The 12,270-nt window shown below is 41.9% G+C and overlaps 1 protein-coding gene across 32 annotated transcripts in view; it reads right to left on the reverse strand.

The window, feature by feature from the left end:
• Rims1 (regulating synaptic membrane exocytosis 1) overlaps positions 1-12,270 on the reverse strand; it is a 501,635-nt gene that overhangs the window by 208,675 nt on the left and 280,690 nt on the right. For all 32 annotated transcript variants that reach the window (XM_031367021.1, XM_031367027.1, XM_031367031.1 and 29 more), the window contains 2 exons: positions 10,025-10,362; positions 5,190-6,016 (listed from right to left, as the gene is read on the reverse strand). In XM_031367021.1, the coding sequence (XP_031222881.1) occupies positions 5,190-6,016; positions 10,025-10,362 (1,165 nt within the window). The remainder of the gene's footprint in view (positions 1-5,189; positions 6,017-10,024; positions 10,363-12,270) is intronic.

Raw genomic sequence — 12,270 nt, forward strand, 5'->3', positions numbered from 1 at the left:
ACACACACACACACACACACACACACACACACAGTTCAAAGGAATAGAGAATTTACATTGTATCGTTAACCCAAAGTGAAGGAATCAAGCCACTTCTTCCAACTTCTGACTTAGGAATTTGGTATTAAGTTCCCTGCTAGAAAAAGTGAATCAACAACCTTGGAATAAAGTAGTAGTTTTTCTTCATCCCCTAACTGGCTCCATTTCTTTCTTTTCTCAAGATGGCACCATCTTGGCCTCTCTTTACTCAAAGACCTCTTCATCAATGTTCACCTGTGCTCCTTGTGGAAATTTATGAGCCTTCCAATAATCAAGATTAAGTCTACTGTTTTCCCTTTCTCTTCTGTGTAGGAATACTTACATTGGTTAATATCTATAAGCTATGAGAAAAGAGATATGTAACTGTTTTATTTGGCAACGCATGAACACTTAGATACTTAGGAGCACTGAGACCAAAATGGAATGTCTTCACTAAAGCCCTCCCATTGAAGTCCAGGGATCTATGCTGAAGCAAAGGCACCAAAATTCTAAGACCCAGAGGTAGACCTTCCAGACACCACAGGGTTGGTGCATATATGAACTCACAGACACTGTATCAGCATGGACAACCAGATAAAATTCCAGCACTGAAAAGGGGGGTAGAAATGAAGTTCCATACTTACCAAAATGCTGTCTGCAATTTATAACTTATGGGAAAGGAAACTGAGTTTTCTTCAATTGAGTATCACTGGATACGTCAACCATAATCCAGGACAGGCTCTATGCCCTGGGGTAGTTAGCCAGCATAACGCAGACTCCATGGTTTCTGTGTACTGCTTGTCTTGTTTGGTTTTGATTTGTTTTATTATTATTATTATTATTATTTTCCTTTATTGATTTTGTTTGCTTTGATTTTTTTTTTCATTATTTGAGAGAGGTAGGAAAACTGGGAGGAAGAGAGAGAGAGGGAGAGAGAAAGAAAGAGAGAGAGAGTGAGAGAGAGAGGTGAATCTGGGCAATCAGGAAGGTGAGAGGGATCTAGGAGAAGTTGGGGGATGGAAAAGAATAAGTTTTAAATATCAATCCAGTGACCTAAGCATGCTAGAAAGTGACCTACATACCCAACCCTTGTTTTGCTTTGTTTTTGTTTTGTTTTGTTTGTTTTGTGAAAATGTGTCTCATTGTGTAGCATAAGTAAGCCATGCACTTTCTATAGACTCGTCTAGCCTCCAAGTCACAATTCTTCAGCCTCAACCTCCCAAGGGCCAGGACTACAGTCACGTGTCACCATATCCAACTATAACTATTTGTTGATCATACTCTCAAAGGAATGTAAACTCTGAGGGAAAGATAAACTCTTTAGTTTATCCATAGAATGTGATGAATGGACACACTTGCCAAGAATTCAAAAGACAACAGAGTTTGGTATATAAAAGCAAAAATGTCAGTGGATCAATATGGTAATATATTAAGTGGTTACAGTACACTAGATATCGTATTAAATGTTTGTATCAATTGTGAAATTAACAAATGAGACAAGCCAATTCCCTAGATACTGTCAGCTGTAAGTTGGTCTCTGACTACTGTAGAGGAATTTTAACCCAGCAACATGGCCTGTCTGGCAAGGGATCACATTCAAAGACCTTCTAGGTTTTTATGATCCAGCAAGAATGCAGACATGCCATTACACAACTTTAATCCCTGACAATAAAGGTAAGGTTAGTCTGTAGAACGAAGCAGCTATGTTTGGAAAATGACATCAATTGAGGGGAAGACGAAGTGATGAATCAGAGAAAGATTTAACAGAACGAGTCAGAGATGGGATACGTGAAACTCTCATGAGACCAGCACAGGAAAGAGAGGCTGTTGAAGAGCAGTGAGCAAAAAAGTGAGGTGGTCTGTGATGTGTGCATACTAGAATAGTTTTACTGGGATAGATTGCATAGAGAACAAGCTAGACACAAGTGAAGACAGAAGGAGCCAGAAGAGTGTGAGGCCAGGCAGGACAATTCAGAAGCCAGGAGAATCTGTATTGAATCAGTCAGCTTGGAAGCTTAGATTGTAGAGAGGCTAGAAGCTTCCAGGCTAGCACTAGGGAGAGTTAGAACAGAGAAGGAAATGCTCTGAGCTCAGTCTGAGCTGTGTATTTGCACAGCTTCAGTACAGCTTTCATCTAATACTTCCATCTGAGGTTACAAAAGCGATATGCCTCTTTAAATCATGTACTATGGTGGTCTGAAATACATGCCATGGCATCCATTGATCCCCTAGAAGCCTCTTTAGAGACCTCTCTTCTCGTGATTATCCCACTGGGTCCCCTGATATAAAAAGCAACTTGTTTTTCCTTCGCTGTGCATGTCAGACACAGGTAATTATGCCATAGCAAATACTACTTTATATACTGTGATGGTTTAGCTCATGCCTTTGAGGTCACTTTTCACTACACAGCCCAGGCTGGCATCATATCTGTGGCAATTCTCCTGCCTCAGCTTCTTGAACAGTTTTAAGATTACAGACACGAGCCTACATGTCCTTCTGAGGCTCACATGTTGAAAGTCTGATTTTACATGTGACAGTGCACAGAATAAGTTTTGGGAGCAGTGCTAGATCATGAGGAATCGGCCATTACCAACTAATCTGATTGATTTGTGATCCAACATTATTATTGATATATGATAGAAATGATAACAGGAGATAGGTTCTAGTTGAAAGAAATAAGTCACCAGAGACATGCCCTGGAAAGATGTCCCTTGGCCTGCCCCCTTCCTATTATTCTCTGTTTACTGCCACTATAAGATGGGAAGTCTCTGTAGCACATTCCCTCATCCATAATGCTCTGCCTACCACAGAGTCAAACTACTGAGCCAGCCAACCACACAAGACATCTCTGAAACTGAGAACCAAATTTAATCATTCCTCTTTTCAATTTGCTTCTCTCAGGTATTTGTCACTGTGACAAAAAACAAAAAAAAACAAAAAAAAAAACCTGACACAGAAGTCTGTAGGGCTGACGTCACAAGCAAAATCAAGACAGGAAGAATGCTAATTTAACATCTGGTTTTGATACATATGCATGATCTTTCATTCAACAACTTCACAAGCTAGATACTTATGCCAATAAGAAAATGAAGACACATGAAGGTTAAGTAATTTGTGCAGTGACAAGGTACTGAAGACTGTCATGGATGCCAAAACAGTCCTTAGAGAACTACGGGGTGAGGTAGCATTTATTAATAAATTTTGAGTAGGAACATGTCCACACTACACTATTAAGAAGTTATTTATATTTCAGTTAATACTTCATTTTGTAGAGATTAATTTAGGAATGAAATGTTAGAGTAGAACGTTGATGCTGGGAAAATTCAAATTTTCACTTGAAAATGATATTAAGTATAAATTAAGATTTATGATGCTCCTGTATCCCCAGAATAAGAACTGTCTCTCCAGCTCCTGACATGAGTCTAAAGTACCAGCTAAGGCTGCCACCAGGCTGTGCATCCAATTGCCCATGTGTTTAACCGGGTTTTCTTAAATCATATACTGCTCCTGTAAATACTGTGGACCAGAGTCCACATGCATCAGGATATGTAGCCTAAACTAATGAATATTTGGTGTGATCCTTTTCTTTAAGGAAAACATGTGTGTCTACTGCCCCAATAAACAGTCATCTGCACAAAGGTCAAATGGACACATTTATGTAATTAACACTGTCTCCTTCAGGGGAAAATCAAACACAGTTACTTTAGCCTATTCGTCAACTAACTGTAAAAAGTCTGTCATAGGTATGCAGCTAACAAAGAGATTCCATCTGAATGGAAGGTAAAGGGGTCAGATCCACCTTAAATACATCCAAAGACAACTGTCTCAAGTTTAGTTTTTTTGCAAGAACATTAATGATAGAATGAGATTTACTAACGGTTCCTGTATAGAGCTCCATGCTGTGTAGACACTAGGAGGTGCCAGGAATGTGGAGGATCCAGGCACAAGCAGTCTGTATCAAGACAATGAGAAAACAAGATTTCTTTTTAAAATAAAATCTATTGTATTTAGTTCATAATAGAGTATTATCTAGAAGTTATATATTATGGGAGGGTGAAACCTGAAAGAATAGCCCTACCCAAATACAAATACATTGATAAACACCCAGAAAAACCAATTCTATCAGAAGGGAGTTAGTCACCACCCAAGTTCAAACTGTAGTCAGCTTTATCTGAATGAACAGCAACAAAATGTGAATAAGGTCCGCCAAGAGACTTGTGTAATTATAATTTTAAATTGAAGCACTTCCTAGACCAGCACTTTTTCATAGTTGGTTTGTTTTTTTTTTTTCTTTTTTGAAACTTGAAATATAACTAGTGAGATTGAGGAAGTGAACGGTTACATTTATTTAACTTCAGTTAATTTAAGCCTAAATAGTTATGCATGACATAAGACTGTAAAATACTGATTTAGGGGGAAATGCCTATCATATTGTCTCAGTAATTTTGGAATGTGAGTTTCATACCTCAATGTAACATCTCAAATAATATTTAGAATATATTCACAAATTTCGAGAAGGATCAATTTTAAAATCGAAAAATGTGCCTTTAGAAATTGAATATGTGCAAAGAAGTTCTTTATATATAGTCGTTTGTGGTATAAACAACTCATTTATATGCACAGTTGAGTTTTCTAGAAAATAAGTTATTCCCCCACAAATGCACCCCAAAATTGTAACTTCAAAACCTTAAGATTGCACCTCTTAGTTCCCTGAATAACAGGAAGCAAAATCAGTAAGAAATTCTTCTCACTCAAAACTGGAGCTAGCTGGCAGTGGCGGTTTCTTAAATACATAGGAAAAAAAAAAAAAGGTACAACCTTCCACAGCCTGCATTTCTACCCGAGAGTGCTCTGGGTGTTCACCTCTCATCTTGGAACACAAACATCTTCACCTGCATCTCTGACCTCAGCACGTGGACCTCAAAAGCCAGTAGGCATGTGTCCACCAGGGAGCCACACGCCTCTGAGTGCGGCTCCCAGGCATGCCTGAAGGGGGATGGAAGCGCCTGGGCATCTGGTACTCAGGGACCTCGGAGCGCAGCATCTCCGCGGCGGGCTTCCCGGCGCGCATCTCTTCCTGCGCAGGTGCGCCTGGCACAGCCGTCCCCCAGCCCAGCCTCTCCGGGCAGGCAGGCACCAGGCGCGCATCTCCACTTTTGAGCCGCGCTCACCTTTCTCGCTCACGCTCTCGCTCTCTAGCTCCACGTCCTCGCAGCTCGTGTACTCAGGCGTGGACACGCCCTCCTCCTCCGAGCTGCTCACCGACATCTGTCGCCTCTTGCCTCCCCGCTTGGGCCGGTGAGGCTTGGGCGGGGACGGCCGCACGGACTCGGACTGATCGGAGCTCAGCGAGTCGTTCCGCAGCAAGCTCTCCGCTTTCTCGCGCTTGGCCTTGCGCAGGAGCACGGCCGAGCCCGGGTCCAGGCGGCCCTGCTTACGGAGCGGCTCGGGCGGCTCGGCGGGACCCGGGGCCGGTCGCGGCGGTGGCGGCCCGCGCTCGGCGGGAGGCTGGGCAGCGGGCGCGCGCGCGCGCGGGGACTCCGGGGGAGAGACCCTGGCGGTGGTCTGCGCGCGCTTGCCCGCCGTGGCCTCGGCCGGCGCGGCGGCGGCAGCCTCGGTGTGAGGGAGCGCCACGTCGCTGTGGCGCCGCTCGTGCCTCGCTCGGGACACCCGGGCGTGCATGCGCATCTGCTGTTCCTCCGGCGGCGCCTTTACCGGGTAGCGAGCCAGGTTCGGGTCGCTGCGGTACCTAGTCTGGTAATCTTCCTCCTTCCTCTGCTTCTCGCCTTCAGCCACCCTACCATCGTCGCGTTTCTCTGGCCGGTCCGGGTAGTCCTGGGAGCGCCCTTTCTCCAGCCTGCGGGTTTCCCGCCTCTCTTTCCTCTCCCGCTCATCCGCGGTCCCTTCCCCGGGTTGCACCACAGACTTGGGGACGCGTTTGCGCTCGCTCTTCGGGCCTCCCTTGCCATTCTGCTCCGAAAGCCCTGGAGCCTTCTTCCTGTGATGCGCAGAGAACAGTTGATAACATTTAACAGCACACCCAGAAACATTCTTGTCTTGGTATTCAAGCCCTAAATCAATTACTACACATAATTAGTTCGAATCCCATGTCAACTTAAAATTTTAAGTCATGAACCTGGTTAAATTTATGTACCAATAAAGATTGAAAATGTGATCCCTTTGCATTACAATAGGATCAAAAACTTCTTTTCACCTTTTAAAGTTTGAATTTAAATAAAAACAGTTTAATCCAATAGGCACATTTTATGCTTACATTCTTATGACTTAAAATGTTTCACACAGAAATAATACGGACAATAATAACATAAGATCTGAAGATAAGCATACATCACTACAAGATTAAATGTATTTTCCATGCATCTATAATATGAACATTGCATACTTAAGATTCCTGATTATCAAGAAAACCTTTAGAATTACATGTCTGTTCACTTCAGAAATCAAATCTCTGATAACAGCAAACTCATTTTGATGTGACTATGCCTAAACCTTTCTTTTGTATTGTTAATCAGAAAACAATGTCTAAACCATACCTTATATTTTAACTTTCTCAAGTAACATCAATAGAAACACTGATGTTTGTGTGTCTGTCTGTCTGTCTGTGTTTGTTACAGTACTAGGACTCAAAGCCAAAGCCTTATGCATGTCAGGTGGCCCCTATATCACTGAGTATCCTCAGTTCATATTGCAATGTTTAAAGCTGCTGTCCCTTCTCACTTGTACTTCATCCCTCCTTATTTCCAAAGAGAGCCCCAAAGAAGAACCTGGTTTTTAAATCTGTATATGCTTTTTGTCACAGGTGAAGATGAAATTAAAGGAAAGGGGGTGGGCAGGTCTTGAATCCTGTAAAGGTATTCAGGGTCCTCTTCAGTATTTCTCCATACAGAGGCCCTGGCCAGGCAAGACCCTGAAGGATAGCCAGAACTTGCTGCAAAATACTTTTTCCTTGGCTAAGTCTTTTGGACGTATTCCAATGTGCAGTTAAAGGGGAGACAACCTCAGGCTTGCTTTGGAATTCTACAGACCATGGGGAATGCTCTTCAGGGGAATGAGATTCATTCACAAGTCCGTGGATGTGTGTGTGTGTGTGTGTGTGTGTGTGCACATGTGTGTATGTGTGTGTGTGTGTGCGTGCATGTGCACATGTATCACACATATATAGGTATATATACAACATGGGAATCAGTTGTTTCTATTGTGGATTAGCAAAGTGTAGTTGCTCAGATACATTGTGGGCTGGGTGAGGGAGAGGGGCTATTGAGGACAGAAAGGGAACAAAGTGGCAGTGAGTCAAAAAGAAGCATGGTGAGTTAGTTCTGCTCGAGGTATTTATACCATGGTGGCACTTCAAAATGAAAAGGGCATGAACCCGGAAATGGATCTTCAAGTGTGAGCTTGCGATTTTGCAATAGAAGAGATCTGATACCACCACATCTTAATAATTACTAACCACGGTTTTTAAAGATCCCATGACTGTATTCTTTGCAAACGTTTCACTGGGTTTTTAACACTTACTTGCTAGAAGCTTATATTGAATCGGTTTACTCTGCTTGTGATGCTGTAATTATTGCTTACCATGTTCATAACAGCATTCAAGGAAACCCATGTGTGGAGATGCTTTAAGACAGCTTGAGGGTTATGCAAATGGTAGGTTTGATTCCCTATTCTGATTTGGGGTTCCAGTTAATGATACTTTTTCTCATCACTACTTCAACAGAACAATCGTTCTGTTTCCCCCAGCTCCAGATTAATGCTCAAAAACAGTCAAGAGACCCTCAGGATTTGGAAACAAATCATCATTCTTTCAATCTTGCTTCCCAGTCCAAACTCCCACCCCTCCCTCCTCTGCCTATACACCTATAGACCACTGCTTGTGATAGGCCCCAACCTGCATTTAAAATGTCAAAAGGCTTTCATACTCCTTGGCATTTTATGTGGGTTTTAATCATAAGCCAAACTTGATTCATTTTATAAAAGCAACTTTATAGCTCTACTAATTTTGTCATATTTAAAGGTACCATCTTCTGTTAATCCCCAAACTGCATATTTAATAGTTTTGTTTCTTAACACTCTACACTTTGGAATCAAGTGAGCTTCATCCTGTTGCCCTTACAGTACTTCTGACTTCTTTCAAAATAGTTCTCCTTACATTCATGCTCTCCCCTAGTGTTGTCTGTCTCCCCTCCCTTATCTGGGGCTCTTACAACCCATGATTCAAAAGCCTTTTCTTTTGTTCGTAGAGCTTCCAAGGTTATGCATGTATTTTTTCTTGCATTGATCAGTCCATCAGCATCCTGAGTAATTGCCTTGGTGTCTGTCTTCCCTGGGATATTGCTTCCCCATTATGTGAGGAAAAGGATATGGCCTCACCATCTCTGTACCTTCTGGTTCCTGGCACTGAGTTTAATTATAGTGTTTGCTTAGTGAGTACTGGCTGAATTCACAGCCATATTCAGTTAGGTAGGCACAGCATGTTGGCCAGGGACCTTGCATTTTCCTTTAATACTTGGCACACGCCTGCAAAATGTATTATCACTGCCTATTAGGACTGTCATCTAGACCTGCTTTACTTAGAAGTCGTCGTTGTTGGAGACCACTCCTTACCTAGTAGCATAAGTAAGAGTTACAAAAGCAGAAGCAACCAAGCTTAGTCCAGATCCCTCCTATTGAGGTAACCTACCCACACACAAACTGTATCCGCTGGCTATGAAAGCGTCCCTATATTCACAGTTGTTAATTGATGTGCTGGCATGTCCAGGTGCTGGCAGAATATATGTATATTTATTCCTGCCTCTCCTGTCTAAGGCATTCTCTGATTGGCTTTAATAAAGATCTGACTGCCAATAGCAGAAGCAGGAAGAGAGGGCGGAACTTCCGGTCAGAGATAAGGATTCTGGGAGAAGAATTAATAAGCAGAAGATTCGGCAGCAGAGACAGGTTGGCAAACAATTCAGAGGGAGCACAGAGGTAGACCCGGCCACATGGTGGGATGTAGGACAGAATTAGTCAGGTTAAAGAAGCCAGAAGGGGGCCTAAACTTTTAGAACATATTCATTGTAAGCCGCTGGCAGGTCTGTTAAAGTCACATTATACCACCAGTCAGGAGCCTCATGAAAACACATCATATGTCATTTTTTGATTATCTCTGTTTTCTGGTAGACAGCATGAACTCAAATAAATAAACGGATGGATGAAACATTTGATATGATCATATTTGATCTTGCTCACATCTTTGATGGCTTTCCATTATGCCTAGGATAAAAATCTATGAAAGTTAAGCTCTTTCCTTACTACCTTGGCAGTTACCTCTCCCCATTCTTCCTTTGCTACTTGTACTCTAACCAGTGGCATCCTTTAGAAAGACCTAAAACAGAATGGCTCCATTCAACAAGTCTTTGGTGTCCCGTAATGCATTTCAGTAAGCCAGATTCTGCATCGTATTTTTTTTTTTTTTTTTTTTTTTTTTTTTTTTTTTTTTGGTTTTGGTTTTGGTTTTTCGAGACAGGGTTTCTCTGTATAGCCTTGGCTGTCCTGGAACTCATTCTGTAGACCAGGCTGGCCTCTAACTCAGAAATCCGCCTGCCTCTGCCTCTGCCTCCCAAGTACTGGGATTAAAGGCATGCACCACCACTGCCCGGCCTGCATCATATTCTTTAAGAGCACGTTTCATTAAAGTGCTCATTCTATAAATAGTGTTTCTAGGGGATTTTTTCAGCTCAGAGTTGGAAGTTTGTAACTCATATGTTTGGCTTAACTTTCATCGGTATTTATGCAAGATATGAAAGACGTGCTTCCCAACACATGTCTCTTATGAGTTGACATATTTTAGAGATTGGCAAAAATCTCAGGCCCACTGCTGACTTGAATATAGACCCTAGGAAGTAATACTTCTACATACTTCTCCAATAGACTTTGGGCTCTTGATAGCACATGGTGCTTTCTAGCAAGCCCTCAACTTTTGTTTACAGTGTTTGTGAATTATTACCTTTCCCTCGGTGGCTCGCTTCTTGACCTTGATGCCTGCTTCTGTTCAGGACCCAAGGCTTGCTGTGAGGGCTCAGCGCCTTTGTTCCTGTCCAGTGGTGCACCAGGGGAAGCAGTGTCTTGGGAAGAGACAGCTGCTGTACTCAAGGGCGTCTGAGACCTTGATCGCTCTTGGAGCCTTGCTTTCTTTTCTCTTGGCACCTCAGATCCAGCACCTGTAGCCGTGTCACTCAGAGTCCCATCTTGACTGGGCTGCTGAGGGCCACTTCCGAAGAACCATGCTCCAGATTTCGTTAATATTTCTTGTTGCTTTCGACATAAATTGCATACCCACATAACCTATTTGGAGAAGAGAAAGAACAATATGAACTTTCTCCATCATTTAGAAGTACCTTACCTTTAGTATATTAATATTTATTATACAAAAAGAACATCATCATCTCCATATTACCTTCGGAAATTTCTTCTGAGAACATTTTTTACACAATTCAGTCAACTATAGCAATGTCTGGGCTTCAAGAGTGAGCAAGCAAAATAGAATATTTTTCACACTTATCTTTAATTTAATGATTCTGAGATTCATTTTACAATATATCTGTCATATTTTGTATAAGTGACTCTGATGTTTCTTTAAATGATCTGTTAGAACAAGTACTCTGGGTGAGGCAGATAACTGATCAGAAATTATTGCAAAGAGCTCTACAATCAATATTTCTGTGCATCAACTTTGGTATCTCAAAGGATTATATTAATGTCCGTCTTCTCTGCACCATTTATTATTAAAATCATTCATAAAAGTTATTCACATAGAAAATAGTCCAGAGGAAAAGGCCAACTTATATATATCCTCTGTTTTCCTAGCAATGCATTAGCGTCAACCTGTTTTTTATGGCACACATGGTATGAATTTTTTCATATATGTATTTACTAAAGCAATGCATCGGAGGCTGAATTTATTAATATGTGACAAGCAAAATGTAAGATTTCTTAAAACATTTTAGAACATTTAGTAACATACATAATGATAAGTGATGGATGAAATATCACTTAAGGTCAACATTTAATTTTCTACTCTTAATGACATTTAAAATTAATATAGTAAAAGGATCAGTGCTAATTGAAAATACTGAAGTCAGGCAGTAGTGGCGCATGCCTTTAATCCCAGCACTTGGGAAGCAGAGGCAGGAGGATTTCTGAGTTCGAGGCCAGCCTGGTCTACAGAGTGAGTTCCAGGACAGCCAGGGCTACACAGAAAAACCCTGTCTCAAAAAACAAAACAACAACAAAAAATACTGAACAATACAAGTAATGCCTAGCACTAAGGACAGAGATGGTGGCATACACAGGAGCCTTCTCACTGAATATATGAAAAAAACTAGGGAACAACTCATTGCAAAAGCGTGTACCCAAAATAGTTAGAATACACTGGTATCTCGATTTTAAATGGAAGCCAAGTGAGACTGTGCAGGGCACCCTGAATCCTCATCTTTTTAAATTACATGAGTAACTTGATCACATGTGCTTATTCTACAAATGAATTAAGAGTAACATGGAAAGGGAAACACCCCCAAAATAGGACTCCCTTGACAATTTCTGACTGCCCTCCTGACTCTCAGGACGGGAGAGGGATTTGCCTACATCCTGGGCCTGACAAGATATCAGTAAAACCAGAAATCCTGTGGTTCAAAGAGCTTGATAAGAAAGTTTTCTCCTGTCTGGGCTGGTGCCCTAAGCAGACCTTGAACACGAGCTCAGCACCCAGTCCCACAACACCCAGAGGAAGCTCCACTCCCACATCCTCTAACAAGCCCAGGATCACAGGATCACATGATTACAGACTCACAGGATCAGAGAGACAGCTTGACTCTGAGGAGCTCTAACACAACCAGGAAAGACAGGTTGCAAGGGCAGGTAGCACTAGAGATAAGCAGATGGTGTGGGGCAAGTTTAAGAATATAAGCAACACAAACCAAGGTTACTTGGCATCATCAGAACCCAATACTCCCACCATAGCAAGTCCTGGACACACCATCACACAGGAAAAGCAAGATTCAGATCTAAAATCACTTCTCATGAAGATGATACAGGACTTTAAGAAAGACATAAATAGCACCCTCAAAGAAATATAGGAGAACACAGTTAAATAGCTAGAAGCCCTTCAACAGGAAACACAAAACTTCCTTAAAGAGCTACAGGAAAATACAATCAAACAGGTGAAGGAAATGAGCAAAACCATCCAGAATCTAA

Source organism: Mastomys coucha, unplaced genomic scaffold (genome assembly GCF_008632895.1).
Source record: "Mastomys coucha isolate ucsf_1 unplaced genomic scaffold, UCSF_Mcou_1 pScaffold14, whole genome shotgun sequence".
Classification (NCBI taxonomy): domain Eukaryota; kingdom Metazoa; phylum Chordata; class Mammalia; order Rodentia; family Muridae; genus Mastomys; species Mastomys coucha.